This window comes from Hippocampus zosterae, chromosome 2 (assembly GCF_025434085.1).
Source record: "Hippocampus zosterae strain Florida chromosome 2, ASM2543408v3, whole genome shotgun sequence".
In the NCBI taxonomy this organism is placed as follows: Eukaryota; Metazoa; Chordata; class Actinopteri; order Syngnathiformes; family Syngnathidae; genus Hippocampus; species Hippocampus zosterae.
Window position 1 is genome coordinate 36,985,733 of NC_067452.1, and position 15,365 is coordinate 37,001,097.

Genomic DNA, 15,365 nt, shown 5'->3' on the forward strand with positions numbered 1-15,365 from the left:
CAACCCCTCTCGAGAGAACTGGTACCAGAACCCAGGCTGTGTGTGGAGGCAAGTCCGACTATATCCAGTCGGAAATTCTCTGCCTCACACACCAGCTCGGGCTCCTTCCCTGCCAGAGAGGTGACATTCCATGTCCCAAGAGCTAGCTTCTGCAGCCGAGGATCGGACCGCCAGGGTCCCCGCCTTTGGCTGCCGCCCAGCTCGCATTGCACCCGACCCCTTTGGCCCCTCTCATGGGTGGTGAGCCCATGGGAAGGGGGACCCACGTTGCCTCTTCGGGCTGTGCCCGGCCGGGCCCCATGGGTGTAAGCCCGGCCACCAGGCGCCTGCCAACGAGCCCCACCTCCAGGCCTGGCTCCAGAGGGGGGCCCCGGTGACCCGCGTCCGGGCAAGGGAAACCTAGATCCATTTATTTTTGTCGTCATTGGGGTCTTTTGAGCCGTGCTTTGTCTGGCCCCTCACCTAGAACCTGTTTGCCATGGGTGACCCTGCCAGGGGCATAAAGCCCCAGACAACTTAGCTTCTAGGATCATTGGGACACACAAACCCCTCCACCACGGTAAGGTGACGACGCATTCTGTTTCTGATCATTTTAAAATGTTTTAGGACTATTCGTCACTTCCGTGGGAGGAAGCTCATTGTAGAGGTCACGTGCAGAGTGCTCGTCACTCCACCAATCACCTCGGGGAAGGTCTGAGACAAGAGCCAATTGTCGCTCTCGCAGGGCGTCACCTGATTCGGGTGGGCGAGCCAACAGAAAATACTGGTCACTGTGCGGTCGTAGCAGGAGAAGCTAGAGGGCGCTCTTTCCCAGCGTTCCTAGTGGATGTGACGCACGCTTGACTTGGAACGACTCGCGGCTGGCGAATGAGTTCGATGGATGAGGTGGAGCACGACTCCAAAACCCAATTCAGACTACTCTCCTCCCATTTTTACTACATGAGCCTTATTGGTCACGTTAATAAGTATCTCACTTAAAGCTACAGCTTAATTAAAAAAATATATATATATATATAGCATCAGGGGTTCTCATCTCAAAACCTTTTACATTACCCCTCAATGCCATTTGAATTGGTGTTTTTTTAAGCATTCTACCAAAATATTCATGACATTCATTGCATTCCCTTTTCCCACCGATGTGAGCATGTCAAATTTGACAATAGACCTATTCTTTATTCTTTATTATGGTATGTAAGTATGAATAATATATTCAACACTGTGAATGAACATGATTTATTAAGTGGATTCCTTTACTGCAGTAATTCAATACTGCTGTATCAAAAAAAATGCAAAATAGTTTTTTATTTTGAAACAGCATGATGAAGTAAGTCAACATCACATGTTCTGATGCCTTGAAACATCTCAGTTTCAAGAAAATAAAGTGGCTAGTACAGTGGAACATTTTGTGCATGTCATTAATTTTATTTCATGCCAAAAAAACAAATAATACATACCAAGTTCACATTATTGCTAAGGGAGGGGAGGGGGGGTACAGTCCGTGCATTACTTGTCTTTTGATGACGTATCATGCATGGACCGTGAGAATGCCTGTTCTGTGAAGGAGTAACCATCACACTGTACATTGGACTTTCTGAATCTTCAACTATACTACTTACACATGACGACTGTACACGATGGACTTCTATTCTCTTACGTCACCATACAGAAAACGTCCTGCTCCAAATATATAAACAAAACTTTTTTTTTTTGCGTGTCTCCTGCCTGCACGCTTCCACACGCAACTGTAAAATACTGGCGCTTGAAGCTCATGTGATTTGGATATGCAATTGATATTCTATTTAAAGTGACATTCTTGTTGGAGATACATTTACGATCCATGACTATACATTGTTCAAAAAAATGTATAATTTTGAACAAATACAGGTCGGCCGAGGTTTACTAAAGTGCAAGAGTGACAGAGTTTAGATAGAGGTGGACATTTTTTGTATCACATATACTGTATATCTTGTTACATATTTTTATTATTGAGTCCTACTCTTGACCAGGAGTTGTTTTTTTTCCCTACAAGCAGTTAGATATGAGCTAGATAAGGAGACGACAGCGCACCACATCACAAAGAGGACAAAATGAAATCAAATTCACATGTTATTTAGTCTTTCTGTTGTAGCCTGTATTGAGGGAAAACATGATGACAGGTTGTCATTTCATCTATTTAAAATGTAAGATGAGAACAATAGTTATAAGAAATCATGCAATTCTTCCCCCCGCCCCGTTTCAATTTCTTGTGCTTCTATTAAATCAGGAGTAAGAAAAGTACCACATCAGTACTGACGCTGCTCGCTCCATAAAATGTTGCACTACATTCTATTCATGTCCTTTTCTTTCTTTTTTTTTTTTGGGGACCTTGAAGCACATCCCTTCTGCCCATCACGCCTTAAGGAAAATCTGAATTTACAGAACAGAGCAACAACAAACAACAACAATAATCCCCTTTGTTCCCCATCGGTGCCGATCTGAAGAAGCGTCGCTGCGTCAGTTGTTGTTCATAATCCACCAGGAAGCTGACAAAGACAACGATATCATTTTCAATATTTGCCTCGATTTAAATTAGGCCACAAGTGTCTTTGATATGCTTTTGTAAAAAAAATATTATCCATGAATAGAATGAACCCAATTTATCTTAACTGGTCCAAAATTGATCATTTATTTGCTACAAAAACATATTTATATTTGCTCTTCCATTTATTCCAGTGGCAAACACTGACAGAGAGGACAATGAAATGCGACTTTTTTTCTTTCCCCCTGATGTTTTTGCTTTGGTGGTGCGCTGTGAGGTTCTTCGATTTGCCTTGGCTCAGTAAATGTTGGTAAACACTGACAAGGTGCAGAGAAGGGCCCCAATGGCCTCGGTGGCCATTGCTGCTCAAGTGTCTGTCGTTGTTTTGGATTACCTGGGAGGAGCATGGTAGAGATGATCTCTTGCTCCTCCAATGAGTCGATCGCGCAGCGCTGAAACGTCTTACTGATGGATGATTGCAGGAAGCTAAGAGGAAAAGACACGATTGGCCTTGAAAAGACCCCTCCTTTTTTTCGGGGGTGGGGGTGAACTTGAGAGTTGATACTTGAAAACGTGTGGTTTTTGCGCCCTCACCTCATCCAGGAGAGACGATCTTGCCAAAATTCATACATGATGAAGCATGATCTGTCGGGCAAGTTCTGGACGGAAATGCTTGAGAGAGAAGAAGGAGGAGGAGAAAAACAAGTGAGGGAAAAGCTGCAGTCATTACAGCCAGGTGGGAAAGTAGACAACAGACTGACTGCAGGTTGTTTTGCTGTCTGCTGCTGGCCTCCGTGTAGCTCTTCAGAGCATGCTGGAACTTTTCCACATCACATTCCTTCACTGACATTTGTCTTTGGACCAGGAGGATGTTCTGGGTGGTCGAGAAAGCAAAACAACCACATTAGCATCATCAGACAGTGCCGTCCACTGTCGAATAGCTTCAAACCAAGAACATATCACTCGGCAACAATGCCGTCATTGGACGGTAGAACTAAAACGAATGTAAGAAGCGTAAAGCGGGCTGACTCACCGATTTATATGTCCCTGCCAGCGTGTCTTCTTTAAGGGGTTCGAGATGTGGACTCTGAAGGTGCGAGCAGAAATAGGTGAGCCATGCACAAGCAACAGCACGATTATGATTTGCAAGCCGGACACAAACCTTTGGCCCTCACAGATTACCGGTAAAAAAAACAAACAAACAAACAAACTAGATTTTAACAAATCAAGCACTTGGCATATATAATAAAATATCATGACGGAGTGGTAGCTTGCAAGCTCATTTCCGTGCATTGCTCGTACAGCGGTTGGGGGTGGCGGGTGCACAGAGTTGACACTCAACTATCGACAGTGCATCCCGTACAAACCTCACACTCCAGCTTGTCTATGAGCTGCTCCAATTGGCCGACCTGGCCTCCCCAGTGGTAGTCGGACTCCACGCTGACCCCTGAAACACAACATCAACACAGTTCTGCACTTGTAACTATTCCTGTTAGTTGCCGTCCATCCATCCATCCATCCATCCATCCATCCATGTTTTTTCCGATCCACTTATCCTCACAAGGGTCGCGGGGGGTGCTGGAGCCTATCCCAGCTGTCTTCGGGGGTGTGCGGGGGGCACCCTGAACTGGTTGCCAGCCAATCGCAGGGCGCACTGAGACAAACAACCATCCGCGCTCACACTTCAATCAGCCTGTCACGCATGTTTTTGGAATGCGGGAGGAAACTGGAGTACCCGCAGAAAACTCACACTGGATAACATGCAAACTCGACACAGGGAGGCCAGACCTGGAATTGAACCCAGCTCTGTGAGGTCGCCGCGCTAACCACTGGACCACCAGGCCGACCCCTTGTTAGTCGGCAGTTTCCCTGAAATTCAACATCTTAACGGGGATGGCGGGACCCACCTGTGGTCAGCATGCCAGAGTAAGGGTCTGTCGGGGAGAGACACATGTTCTTCTGGATGCGTCGTTTGGAGACCCTCTGGATGGGCAGGTCCTCGGGCTTCTTGACGGACCTTCTCCCTGTGCATCCTTGATCATGGACAGCCTCCATAGCGCAGTCTAGTGATGACTGCAGGGACTGCAGCTGGGTGGAGGTTTCCCGAAGCAGGAAGCGTGTTACAAACTGACCCAGCACCGAAGAGCCTTGATACTCCTGCACGGTGGGTAGGGGAAAGAGAAACATGAAGAAGGGACAGATAAGCAAACATTCAGATTTTATTCGGCATCGTGACGCTTAACTCTTTCATTCCACAAGACGTACTTGTACGTCTTTTTAAAATTAGGCCCCGCCTACCAAGGACGTATTTATACGTCCAAGTCTTTTTTTTGGGGTGATAGAGAGGAGGAGGGTCTGAAGCAATCTGTGAATGAGAATAAGCCGTTTGCATTGTAAATCATGTATTTTAAAAAAGCGACCCATAGGTGGCAGTGGTGCCTCACGTGCTTGAAAGGCATGCTTTTTACAAAAAGCTCTTTTTCACCGTTTTTTTTGCCCAGGAATTGCCATTTTCATGAAACTTTGCCATTTAGTAATGCCGATTGCTGAAGAATGGAAAAAGGTAGAAACATTTTTTTTTCTGCTGAAAGAAGAGAGTCCACACTTTATTTTGGTAGGCTCCATGTTTGAATAGCATTGGAACCGAATATTCTGTGGGTGCAAGATCAGTCAAAATCCAGTAAACCGCTGGGATTGAGGTTGGTTGCTCAAGTGAAAATGGCTGGGATTGAATGAGTTCATGCAGCGGCACATGGTGGTTAGCACAGTTGCATCACATCCATTCAGTTTGAGTTTGAATCCCAGCTCCCTCCCTTGTGGAGTTGGCATGTTTGTGTTTTTTGTTGGGTACTCCAGCTTTCCCCCACATTCCAAAAACGTGCATGTTCGGTTTATTAAAGACTTTAAATTGTCTTTTGGCGTTACTGTGAATGACGGTTTTTCTTGACTGGCGGCCCATCCAAAGTTTACTCTGCCTTTGCCTCAAAGTCAGATGAAATTGGCTCCTGCTTACCCAGAACCCAAATGAGGACAAGCCACATAGAAAATCATTCATTCATCTTCCGAGCCGCTTGATCCTCACTAGGGTCGCGGGGGGTGCTGGAGCCTATCCCAGCTGTCTTCGGGCAGTAGGCGGGGGACACCCTGAACCGGTTGCCAGCCAATCGCAGGGCACACAGAAACGAACAACTATTCGCTCTCCCACTCACACCTAGGGACAATTTAGAGTGTTCAATCAGCCTGTCATGCATATTTTTGGAATGTGGGAGGAAACCGGAGCACCCGGAGAAAACCCACGCAGGCCCGGGGAGAACATGCAAACTCCACACAGGGAGGCCGGAGCTGGAATCGAACCCGGTACCTCTGCACTGTGAAGCCGACGTGCTAACCACTGGACTACCGGGCCGCCCATAGAAAATCAATGGATGGGAAATATATTGCTGTGTTCTCCCACCACTTAAATAAACCCAAAGTAACAAATAAATCACAACAACTTGCTCAAGGGCCTGTGCGCTGCAAACTAAACTAAATTAAAGCAGAACGGCATGGACAAAAAGCTTTAATCTTCATAGCAGTGGCAATGTATCACCCACAGTCTTTCCACCAAATCCTTGTTTCTCAAGGTGAATAGAGTGGAAGAGCTGCAGTCATTTTTTAACAATCTTCCTTATTGCTTTTTTATATTCTACAAAAAAACATTAAGGAAGGCTGCTGCTGAATCCGAAAGCCATATCGCCATGCTCGGTGCTTGAGTTCCTGACTGACACTCTATTCTGGAAACAATATGAGCAATCGAGAATCAAACATGTATGTATTTGGAATGTGGGTGAAGCAGGAATACCTGGAGAAAACCCATATGAGCCACGGGGAGAAAATAGAACCCCCACACGGTAAGGCCACGACATCAGATGAGTTCGACAGCTGTGCACTTTTGTCAGCTTTTGTTCAAGTCGTTGATGCACCACGACCGTGCAGTGACCTTATAGTCTCTCGCTCTTACTGCTCTAGTGGAGTTAACGCAGCACCCTGCAGACTCTGTATCGTGAAAATGTCATCATTCATGCGGGAGGCGCGTCCCGGACACACTGGCAATAGGCGAGAAGCCGTGACGTTTGTCAAACACAACGTGTAATGAACATTGCTTGTCTTGGCGTTACACAAGGGGGACGAGAAAGTCGCGCTATTGATTTTGTCTCCGTTTAATTTCTTTGAGGTCGCGCGACACCGCAATGGCGGGAAACTACAAGCGCAGACCTTTAATCGACTCTACGGTACATCTCATGAAATATACATCCATGACGGGAGTCTAAGCGCTCTAATTAACACGTGCCGCACTTCAATGGGGACCATTTGATTATTTTTCACTTTTTAATTTATACTGGAATGTACAGTACATACAATTCTTACACATTCTAACAATAGCTAGATTCCGATGAGTACTCTTGGAAATATATATTTTTTAATTATTCTGTCATTATATAAGATTTTGGTATGTGCAATATATGCAGCCTGGACAGTGAAGTATTTCTGGGGGGATCAAAACATGAAAAAAAATGTACTACATAAAATGTTTTGTGTGTGTGTGTGTGTGTGTGTGTGTGTGTGTGGGAGGGGGGGCATCATGACATGAAGATCATTGACATTTGTAATTGGACCCCTTTGTGAAGACATTCTAAGGAGTCTTTGAGGAATTTGCTAATAAATGTTGACGTACTGAGATGTTGTCAATGTCAAGGAAGCGTGACAACAATTGTTGTTTTATGATCTCTGAATTTGGGGGAGGTGTTGAGGTGTGAATTTTTTTTTACCCATTTCAAATGAATTGACATGATACCAAAGAAATTGTTATTCTTGGAAAAAAAAAAAATTAAATAGGTCAACTTACTTAAGTGCTCAGAGAGAAAAAAAATAAGGTCCACTGCAGTGATGTTTTACTTTTTCGGGTTACTCGTCTACGGTCTAAAGAAGAACAACCCATTCAAACAATTTGAGTTCCAAGTTGTCAGCACTTCATTTTCCAAACATGTCTTGTTGAAGAACGAATGTATCGAGGGGAATAAATGGCCCCATAATTCAGTATGCCCCAATACTGTCCTTCCATACAGTAAGTACAATTTTGATATGCAAAAAGGTTAAAGCCACTCACCTCTTTAGTTTTATCCATTGCCTTTAAAATAGCCACATTTAGCTTCTCAAGCGCAGACAGCACGTTAATGTACTCTCCCACATGTGGACTGAAGTACTCTGAAAAAAAAAAAAAAAAGGACACGTGTATTTATAATGTGCCGAGTTGTGGAAAAACCATCGACATACAAAGTGAAATAAGATTTTGAGGATTAAAAAGGCCATTAAAAAAAAATTGTACCTGACAGTTTGTCGATGTCCATGTTCCTATGGAGAAACAGAGACACAATTTCAATTGAGCTCACTGATATTTAAAAAAAAAAAACTGATTAGAATGTGGGCGGCCCGGTAGTCCAGTGGTTAGCACGTCGGCTTCACAGTGCAGAGGTACCGGGTTCGATTCCAGCTCCGGCCTCCCTGTGTGGAGTTTGCATGTTCTCCCCGGGCCTGCGTGGGTTTTCTCCGGGTGCTCCGGTTTCCTCCCACATTCCAAAAATATGCGTGGCAGGCTGATTGGACGCTCTAAATTGTCCCTAGGTGTGAATGTGAGCGTGGGTGGTTGTTCGTCTCTGTGTGCCCTGCGATTAACTGGCAACTAATTCAGGGTGTCTCCCGCCTACTGCTCGAAGATGGCTGGGATAGGCTCCTGCACCCCCGCGACCCTGGTGAGGATTAAGCGGTTCGGAAAATGGATGGATGGATGATTAGAATGTCTACCGCGGACAGTTGCTGTATAAATCATGCTATCGTAAAAGATTGAGGTCACTGTGAATGAAAAGGTGCTTCACGGTTCATCACTTATTCAGTACTTCAAGCAAACTTTAAATTTGGCTTGAGAGGCAAGAAGGGAGGTTTTATGTGTCGCGTGGACATAATCTTGACTTAATGAATACGGAAATGCGAGGCGGGCTGCGAGACGCACTGTACAGGTGGCAAAAGCAGGGGGAGCTCACTCGGCATTCTGTCTGTCGACGGAGCAATAAAGCTCCTGCATCTGCTCGTCTGTGAGGACCCCGTCACTGAAGTATGATTGGAACTCCTCCAGGGACAGCTTCCCGTCATCTGAAAAGCACACAAGACCGTGACAATGTCACGATAAAGCTATTCAGTTGACCGTGCACACGTTCATGAAAAACCCAGGTCGGCTTAACTGGAGTGAATAAATAGCAAAGGAAAGGCGAGAGTCGATATGAATCTACACATCTTAACAAGAGCTCGCTGTCGTCATGCTTGTCTCTTTTTTTTTTTTGCAGAAAAAAAAAGGTTCATTTGATTTGACTGGCCTTACGTTAATACCTACGCCAACACTAAAAAAAGAAACCGTAAAAGGCTTTTTTTTCTCTCTCTCTACGTGCATATGGTTTGAGAAAGTTTTCTATTTCAATTAACCTGAATTGCAGTTGACAGGGGCAAAAACGTGTTGAAAATGATACACAAATGCTATTGCTAACACAACACGAGTGACTATTATCACAAGTACTGTAAGTTTGTTTTGTGATTTTTGGCTTGTTACGGCTGGGGTTGCCACATCATGTCACACGCAGGATTTCTTTGGCACAGTTTTTATGCCAGATGCCCTTACTGACAGTACCCAATCTTTTTTTTTTTGTAAATCCATGCTTGGGACCAGCAGTGGCAGCACTCGAGACAGCAGGATGTCCTACATTGCCAGTTCTTACAAGTAATTAAGTAAGCAAAATTTATTTAGGGAACACTTTTTACAGGAAGTACTTTTAAAATATAGAATCACGAACACAGCGGCATAATACAACACACACTCACAAAAAATCAAATGTATTGTAATAATGTATTCGTGTATGCTATACAATGACAATAAAGGCGATTCTGATTCTAATGATTGTCTATGATTGTCTTTTACAAAAAAAAATGTCTACAGAAGAGACTATTCTAAGCTCAAATGGAAATGGAACTGCAAGTGCTTCAGAACATATTCCTGAATTGACTTGTTTGTGTTACTTTGTGATTGGTTAATAAAGCTCAGTTAATTTCAGCCATTATTCATTTCAGGAGATGCTACAAGTAATATTAATATCAGCATATTTAATTTATCTATCAACGGTTACGTTTCAAGTTTTGATGTCACTTCACCGGATTGCGGATTTTTTGACTTGGCTTGAGACGCTGTTCAAAAACCCACCCACCTCTTGAAAGAAAAAACCTTTTTTTGCGTGTCTTCATTTCTTAACTTTTACCTTGAGCATCTGCTATGCGTTTAATGCAGCAAGATGTAGGAGTAAGTTGGACGTGACTCATTCTTTAGCCTTCCTCCACCATCTCATTCTCACGAAATTCAACTTGAGAATTGACAAGCCTGGGGTGGCACATTAACCGAGCGCTTGCCAAAGAGAAACATGGGGGTGGGGGCGGGGGGCTGTTGACCGGGCGACCCTGACTATACAATCTGTCATACTTGCACCTTGGAGGCACGACAACGATGAACCCATCAATGCAATGTGATGTGTACTTTGTCCAACATTAAAGTTATTGTCTTCATTCATTCTTGTACACTCCTGAATATTGTGAGATCCAGGAAGAGAAGATGCACATATGACACTGCGGCGATTTAAAGAGCTACCATTCACATTCAAGTCAAGAGTCTTCAGAACCTCACACAAGAGGCAAGACGACGCATTGTGCGTTCCCCACCGTCTCACGTTGCATCGACTCCAAATGCACCTGCAGTCCGACACATGCATTTTACCTGGAATATATTTTCTTTATGGAATTGAAAATCACAGGTGTCAAACTCAAGGCCCGGGGGCCAGATCTGGCATGCCATATCATTCTGTGTGGCCCGCGAGAGCAAATCAAGCATGTCAACTTTTCCAGGATGAGTGCTAAAGTCTGAACAAAAATGTCAAATTTGTCATATGTGATCCATCATTACATCGAGATATTGCATGGTCTCATTACGTACTTATTACATTAACGTAAACAATGGCTGAACTAGGGCGGCCCGGTGGCCCAGTGGTTAGCGCGTAGACATCACAGTGTAGAGTTTGCATGTTCTCCCCGGGCCTGTGTGGGTTTTCTCCGGGTACTCCGGTTTCCTCCCACATTCCAAAATCATGCATGGCAGGCTGATTGAACACTCAAAATCAGTGGAGTCAAACTCATTTTTGTCACAGGCCACATTGTCGTCACCATTTCCCTTGGGGGGCCGTTATGACTGTTAAACCATATAAATAAGTCAATGTAATGAGCGGTTTGGTAACAAAAAAAATGTGAACAATATCTCTCTTATTTTGGACCAGATGTTAGCAATCAGAGTAGAAGTTGACGTGGTTGGTTTGCTTTTGCGTGCCACATAAAATGATGTGGCGGGCCGGATCTGGCCCCTGGGCCTTGAGTTTGACACCTTTGCTCCAAATTGTCCCTCGGTGTGAGTGTAAGCGTGGATGGTTGTTCGTCTCTGTGTGCCCTGCGATTGGTTGGCAACCGGTTCGGGGTGTCCCCCGCCTACTGCCCGAAGACAGCTGGGATAGGCTCCAGCACCCCCCGCAACCCTTGTGAGGACTAAGATTGCTGTGCAGTGTGTTGATGTCAAAACACCTCCTCGTTATGTAGCAAATGTAGCCTGCTCCTTGCGAATGATGGACAGCCCACTCAGTGCTGAAAGGAGAAAGCATTTCCCTTTCAACTCCTCGCATATAAGCTGCGAAGTGAAGATAGCTCACAAAAACGAGCGACCGCACTCTCTTGTTATCCATCCCTCTGTTCTCACACAGCAGGAGGCGAGATGAGGAAACAGACTTGAGGATTCACAGATGTGTCATGTACCGCAGCTGCCCAAGTGAAGCCCAAATAATTTTCTGAAAAACGACTTCTGTGGAGCTTTTTTTTTTAACAACTGTACAAGATATGATGTTGTTGGGCATGTTCTTCCCCCCATGCCTGAGTGGATTTTCTCCGGGTACTCCGGTTTCCTCCCACATTCCAAAAACGTGCATTACAGGCTGATTGAACACTCCAAATTGTTCCTAGGTGTGAGTGAGCACAGATAGTTTTTCGTCTCTGTGTGCGCTGCGATTGGCTGGCAACCGGTTCAGGGTGTCCTCTGCCTACTGCCCGAAGACTGCTGGGATAGGGTTCACCACCGCCAGCGACCCTTGTGAGGATAAAGCAACTCAGAAAATGGATGGATGTTATTATTGCCAGTGGTTAACTTCTTTTTTACTGCACGTTTATAAAATTGATGCCAGAACTGCGGTGGATTTGTATACCGCCGGATGCGGTCCCGCGGGATTTTGCTGACCCAAAGGTCGCACCAACTCTCCAGTGATGGAAAGTCCCGTCAATTCGGCGTGGAGGCTCCCTTACGGACTTCACGCCGATCCACTAGGAATTGGCGACGGTTTAATCCGCACCTTTGAGCCTATGGATCGCAGATCTTATGCAAGACATCAAAGGGGGAAAGAATCCAATTCTGTTGATTTGTGTCACTGAGTTTGGATGTGTCTTGAGCTTAAAAGCAGCCTTCCGAATTTAGCTTTGTAGCAATAATTATGTACCGTGTGTGCGCAAAGACAAAAACAGCTCATCCATGATTTGCGAAGCAAATCCCTTGAAGTAGCTGAAGATCCCCTCAAGGCTCGAATGTGTGCAGCTCATCACAACAATGCGGCACTATTAACAGTGGGGGGGTTCTTATGTAACATATCCTCCTAAGAAGACTAAATGCACAAAACGCTCACCCATTTACCATTTTGCATGTGATTACACGGAGTTCCAAGTGTGAATAGAAGATTAAGAGAGAAAACATTTCCCTTTTTGTCAGCGCTGTTGTTTCCTCTCCTTGTGGCCCTTTGCTGCCGTTTCCCCCTTGGGGAGGATTTGCTATCCATCTAAGAGTTAAGTTTTTGGGAGGTTTTTTTTTTCTACAAATGAAAGAGCAACGCTTACATTGAATGTACATCAAGTGTGAGCACATCTATCTGGTTTTTCTAATAAAGCCCCGCCAGGTTGAAACAAATCATCTTGCAGTCTTAATTAACATCAAAAACAAGAACGCAACCCAATTAACTGATCTTTTTCTTACTCACCATTTTTGTCCGCACGGCGAAATATCTGCAACAAAGAGAAGAATGTGTTCAAGATATGGATGAAGAAAACGGTGATATTAAAAAAAAAAGAAGAAAAAAAAGTTGAGAATAGTACACATAAATTGAAATCATGAGACTCGGTTTATGAACAAACGTAGCACCACACTTTGAAACTGGGCCTGTTTATTTAAACATGAAACAATTACGTGTGACTTTCATTGCTGACATCGATAACACAGTTCTTTTTTAGTTATATTTCATAGCTGAAATAAAGAATTTTGAAGACCAATTGACTCCAAGCGCGAAATTCGTTCGAACCCAAACATTCAGTGCCCAGAACATCTTTTCTCGTAGTTTTTTAAACTTTTTTTTCTCCTTTGGTTGGGGTAGAGAAGTGTCCGATTCTCTTCTCCAAGTAAATTTAAGATTAGCTTAGCTTCTTCTATTTCTTCTTGTACGACAACTAATATTACTACTAGTCAACAGCAACAACTACCATGAAAGTACTTTTTCATTCTTTGTATTTTCCGACAGCCTGAATGGTCAATAAACCAATGCTGCCTCTCACACATCAGTCCTGGTACTATTAGTTGTGTCGGTTTGTGCGACCGTAGTCACAGTGAAGCCAAGCGCTACATAAGCGTCGTCATATTTCCTCCCTTCGAATGTTCCCTGCACACACTCTGCCAATGAGAGCGCCACTGCCCCCTAATGTAGTGGAGGTGCAACTGCACTTTATTCAAGGACAGTAAAATTAAAATTACTGTCCCCATTTCTAATTCGATCACTTAACCGTAAAATCCAGGTTATAACAAATGAACAACATTATACAGGGGGTAAAAAAGGCATCAGGAACATGTCAGAACAAAGTACTCGAAACCAACATGGCGGTAGCCTGGGTGTGTCAAGGAACTGGGACTTGAGGCCAATGCCGCAGGCAGAGCTGTAGACCTTCTGTCCACAGCAGCAGATCCGAAGGCAGACCGCAGCCTTGGGTCTACTTGCACTGTCCCTGGAGTGTGTGGAGATTGACGACTTTAAAAACTGGTGATGAGTCAACGCTGCGGGTGTTGCTCCACCTGGGCGCCTGATGGAGCAACACCCGCAGCAGCCACAGAAGTAGCAGCAGAACCAGCCACTTCAGGGGGTTGACTAACGGACGTCTCAGTATTGGACATGGCGAGTTCAAAAAGGTTGAATAATGACGGTAATAATATCCAAAAAGAAAGTAAAAAATAATAAAACTGCAGGAAACCTCAAAATCTCATCCAAAATACTGACTAGCAGCAGTAATTCAGTCGAGCGCAAAAATCCACGTGGCTAGCAAGATGACAATTGGCAAGAAAAAAATCGTTGCATAAAAAGAGTGAAAAAGCCACACAAAACATACCAACACCGCTGCCACCAATGTAAGTTGAGGGGTTCTTTGTTTTTCAGTGGATGGCTCTTCTTTACGAATGACAGATGGACAGATTGAATCCTTCAATGCAGTTTAATAAAAGGAGAAGAAAAAAAACGTCTGCACTGCAGCACGTCAGAGAGCACAACCCCCGTATCTAAAATCACTTCCTGCTTCTCTTACTTTAACAGCCAATCAGAACCTATCAACATTAAAAAAATGTCTAAGCAATTATTATTAAACAACAGAATATAATTTAGGTATGCTTAACGTGAAATAATATGATGCTCAAACATAAAATGATAATGAATAATATAACATAATCTTACACTTGTATGCCTGAATTAGTTAAAATTTGTGTGTATGTGTGTGTGTGTATGTGTGTGTGTGTTTTGTTTTGGAGCATGACCTCCATAAATCATCGGCAGCCATAAAAGCTCCAGACATTATGAAAGGATGGTCATGTCAATCCATGGGCGTTCACATTACATTTTTCATGTTGTAACAAGGTGCGAGGAAAGATGAATCGTGGAAATCGGGAGCATATTGTTTTCTTTTTTTATTTCTTTTTTTTTGGCAATACAAACCACGTTTTAAATTGGCGCCTCGAGCACATGAGGGCACCTTGACCAATTGTATGACTCTTCCTGCACAATATGCAAAACACACCTTTCTTACATAACGGGGCTGCTGTGCATCAGCTCCACATGAATGTAGTCTGATGGATTTGCACCATAATGATGAGCGTCGTACAAAGCCCCCCCCCCCCCCCCCGACACACACCTTCCACGCAATAAATGACGAACACACATTAAAAAAAAAACTAAGAAGCTCAAAGGTGCACTTACATCGTGGAAAAGCGATGCGGTGCGGTTGTGGTTATGATCACACTCCTGCTGCTGCTGTTTGCTGAGGTGTTGCCGCTTGGCCGATTGCAGACACATCGTGATCATCTCTGTACACGCCAGCATCTTCACTCTTGCACGGGGACGAATGAATGAATGGATGGGTGGTGGATAGACGGGGTCGGTGAGTGCTTTGGTTGGTTGAATGGAGGTCTGCTGTCAGGGGGAGATGGATGAAGCGACGCTGAGTGTGAGACGCATGCGCACTGCACACTCGATAAACTCCGCCCTCGGGAATTTTCGTTGTAAGGCGCCCTCTGCTGGTCAGTAGACTCGCACACAATATAACCGTGATCATTATACATTTGAGAGCAACCGATGTCCTCTATCGATCAAATTATTTATCTAGCTAGAGA

At 44.3% G+C, this 15,365-nt stretch overlaps 1 protein-coding gene across 1 annotated transcript; it reads right to left on the bottom strand.

Annotated features, from left to right (window-relative positions):
• Positions 1-2,225: 2,225 nt before the first annotated feature.
• On the bottom strand, positions 2,226-15,214 carry LOC127596890 (N-terminal EF-hand calcium-binding protein 1-like). The gene is made up of 12 exons (XM_052059864.1): positions 14,953-15,214; positions 12,706-12,730; positions 8,596-8,704; positions 7,884-7,909; positions 7,665-7,762; positions 4,426-4,675; positions 3,886-3,965; positions 3,552-3,605; positions 3,280-3,392; positions 3,113-3,190; positions 2,913-3,004; positions 2,226-2,522 (listed from the first exon to the last, which is right to left on the bottom strand). The coding sequence occupies exons 1-12, from the start codon at positions 15,073-15,075 to the stop codon at positions 2,494-2,496; spliced, it is 1,077 nt and encodes a 358-aa protein (XP_051915824.1). The 5' UTR covers positions 15,076-15,214; the 3' UTR covers positions 2,226-2,493.
• Positions 15,215-15,365: the final 151 nt, after the last annotated feature.

Bases quoted from the DNA above. Each gene is read 5' to 3' on its own strand.
- LOC127596890 (XM_052059864.1), bottom strand. From the start codon at position 15,075: ATGCTGGCGTGTACAGAGATGATCACGATGTGTCTGCAATCGGCCAAG. The intron at 7,763-7,883 runs GTACAATTTTTT...TTTTTTTTTCAG, and splicing joins GGACATCGACAAACTGTCAG to AGTACTTCAGTCCACATGTG. The intron at 3,606-3,885 runs GTTTGTACGGGA...TCGCACCTTCAG, and splicing joins TAGACAAGCTGGAGTGTGAG to AGTCCACATCTCGAACCCCT.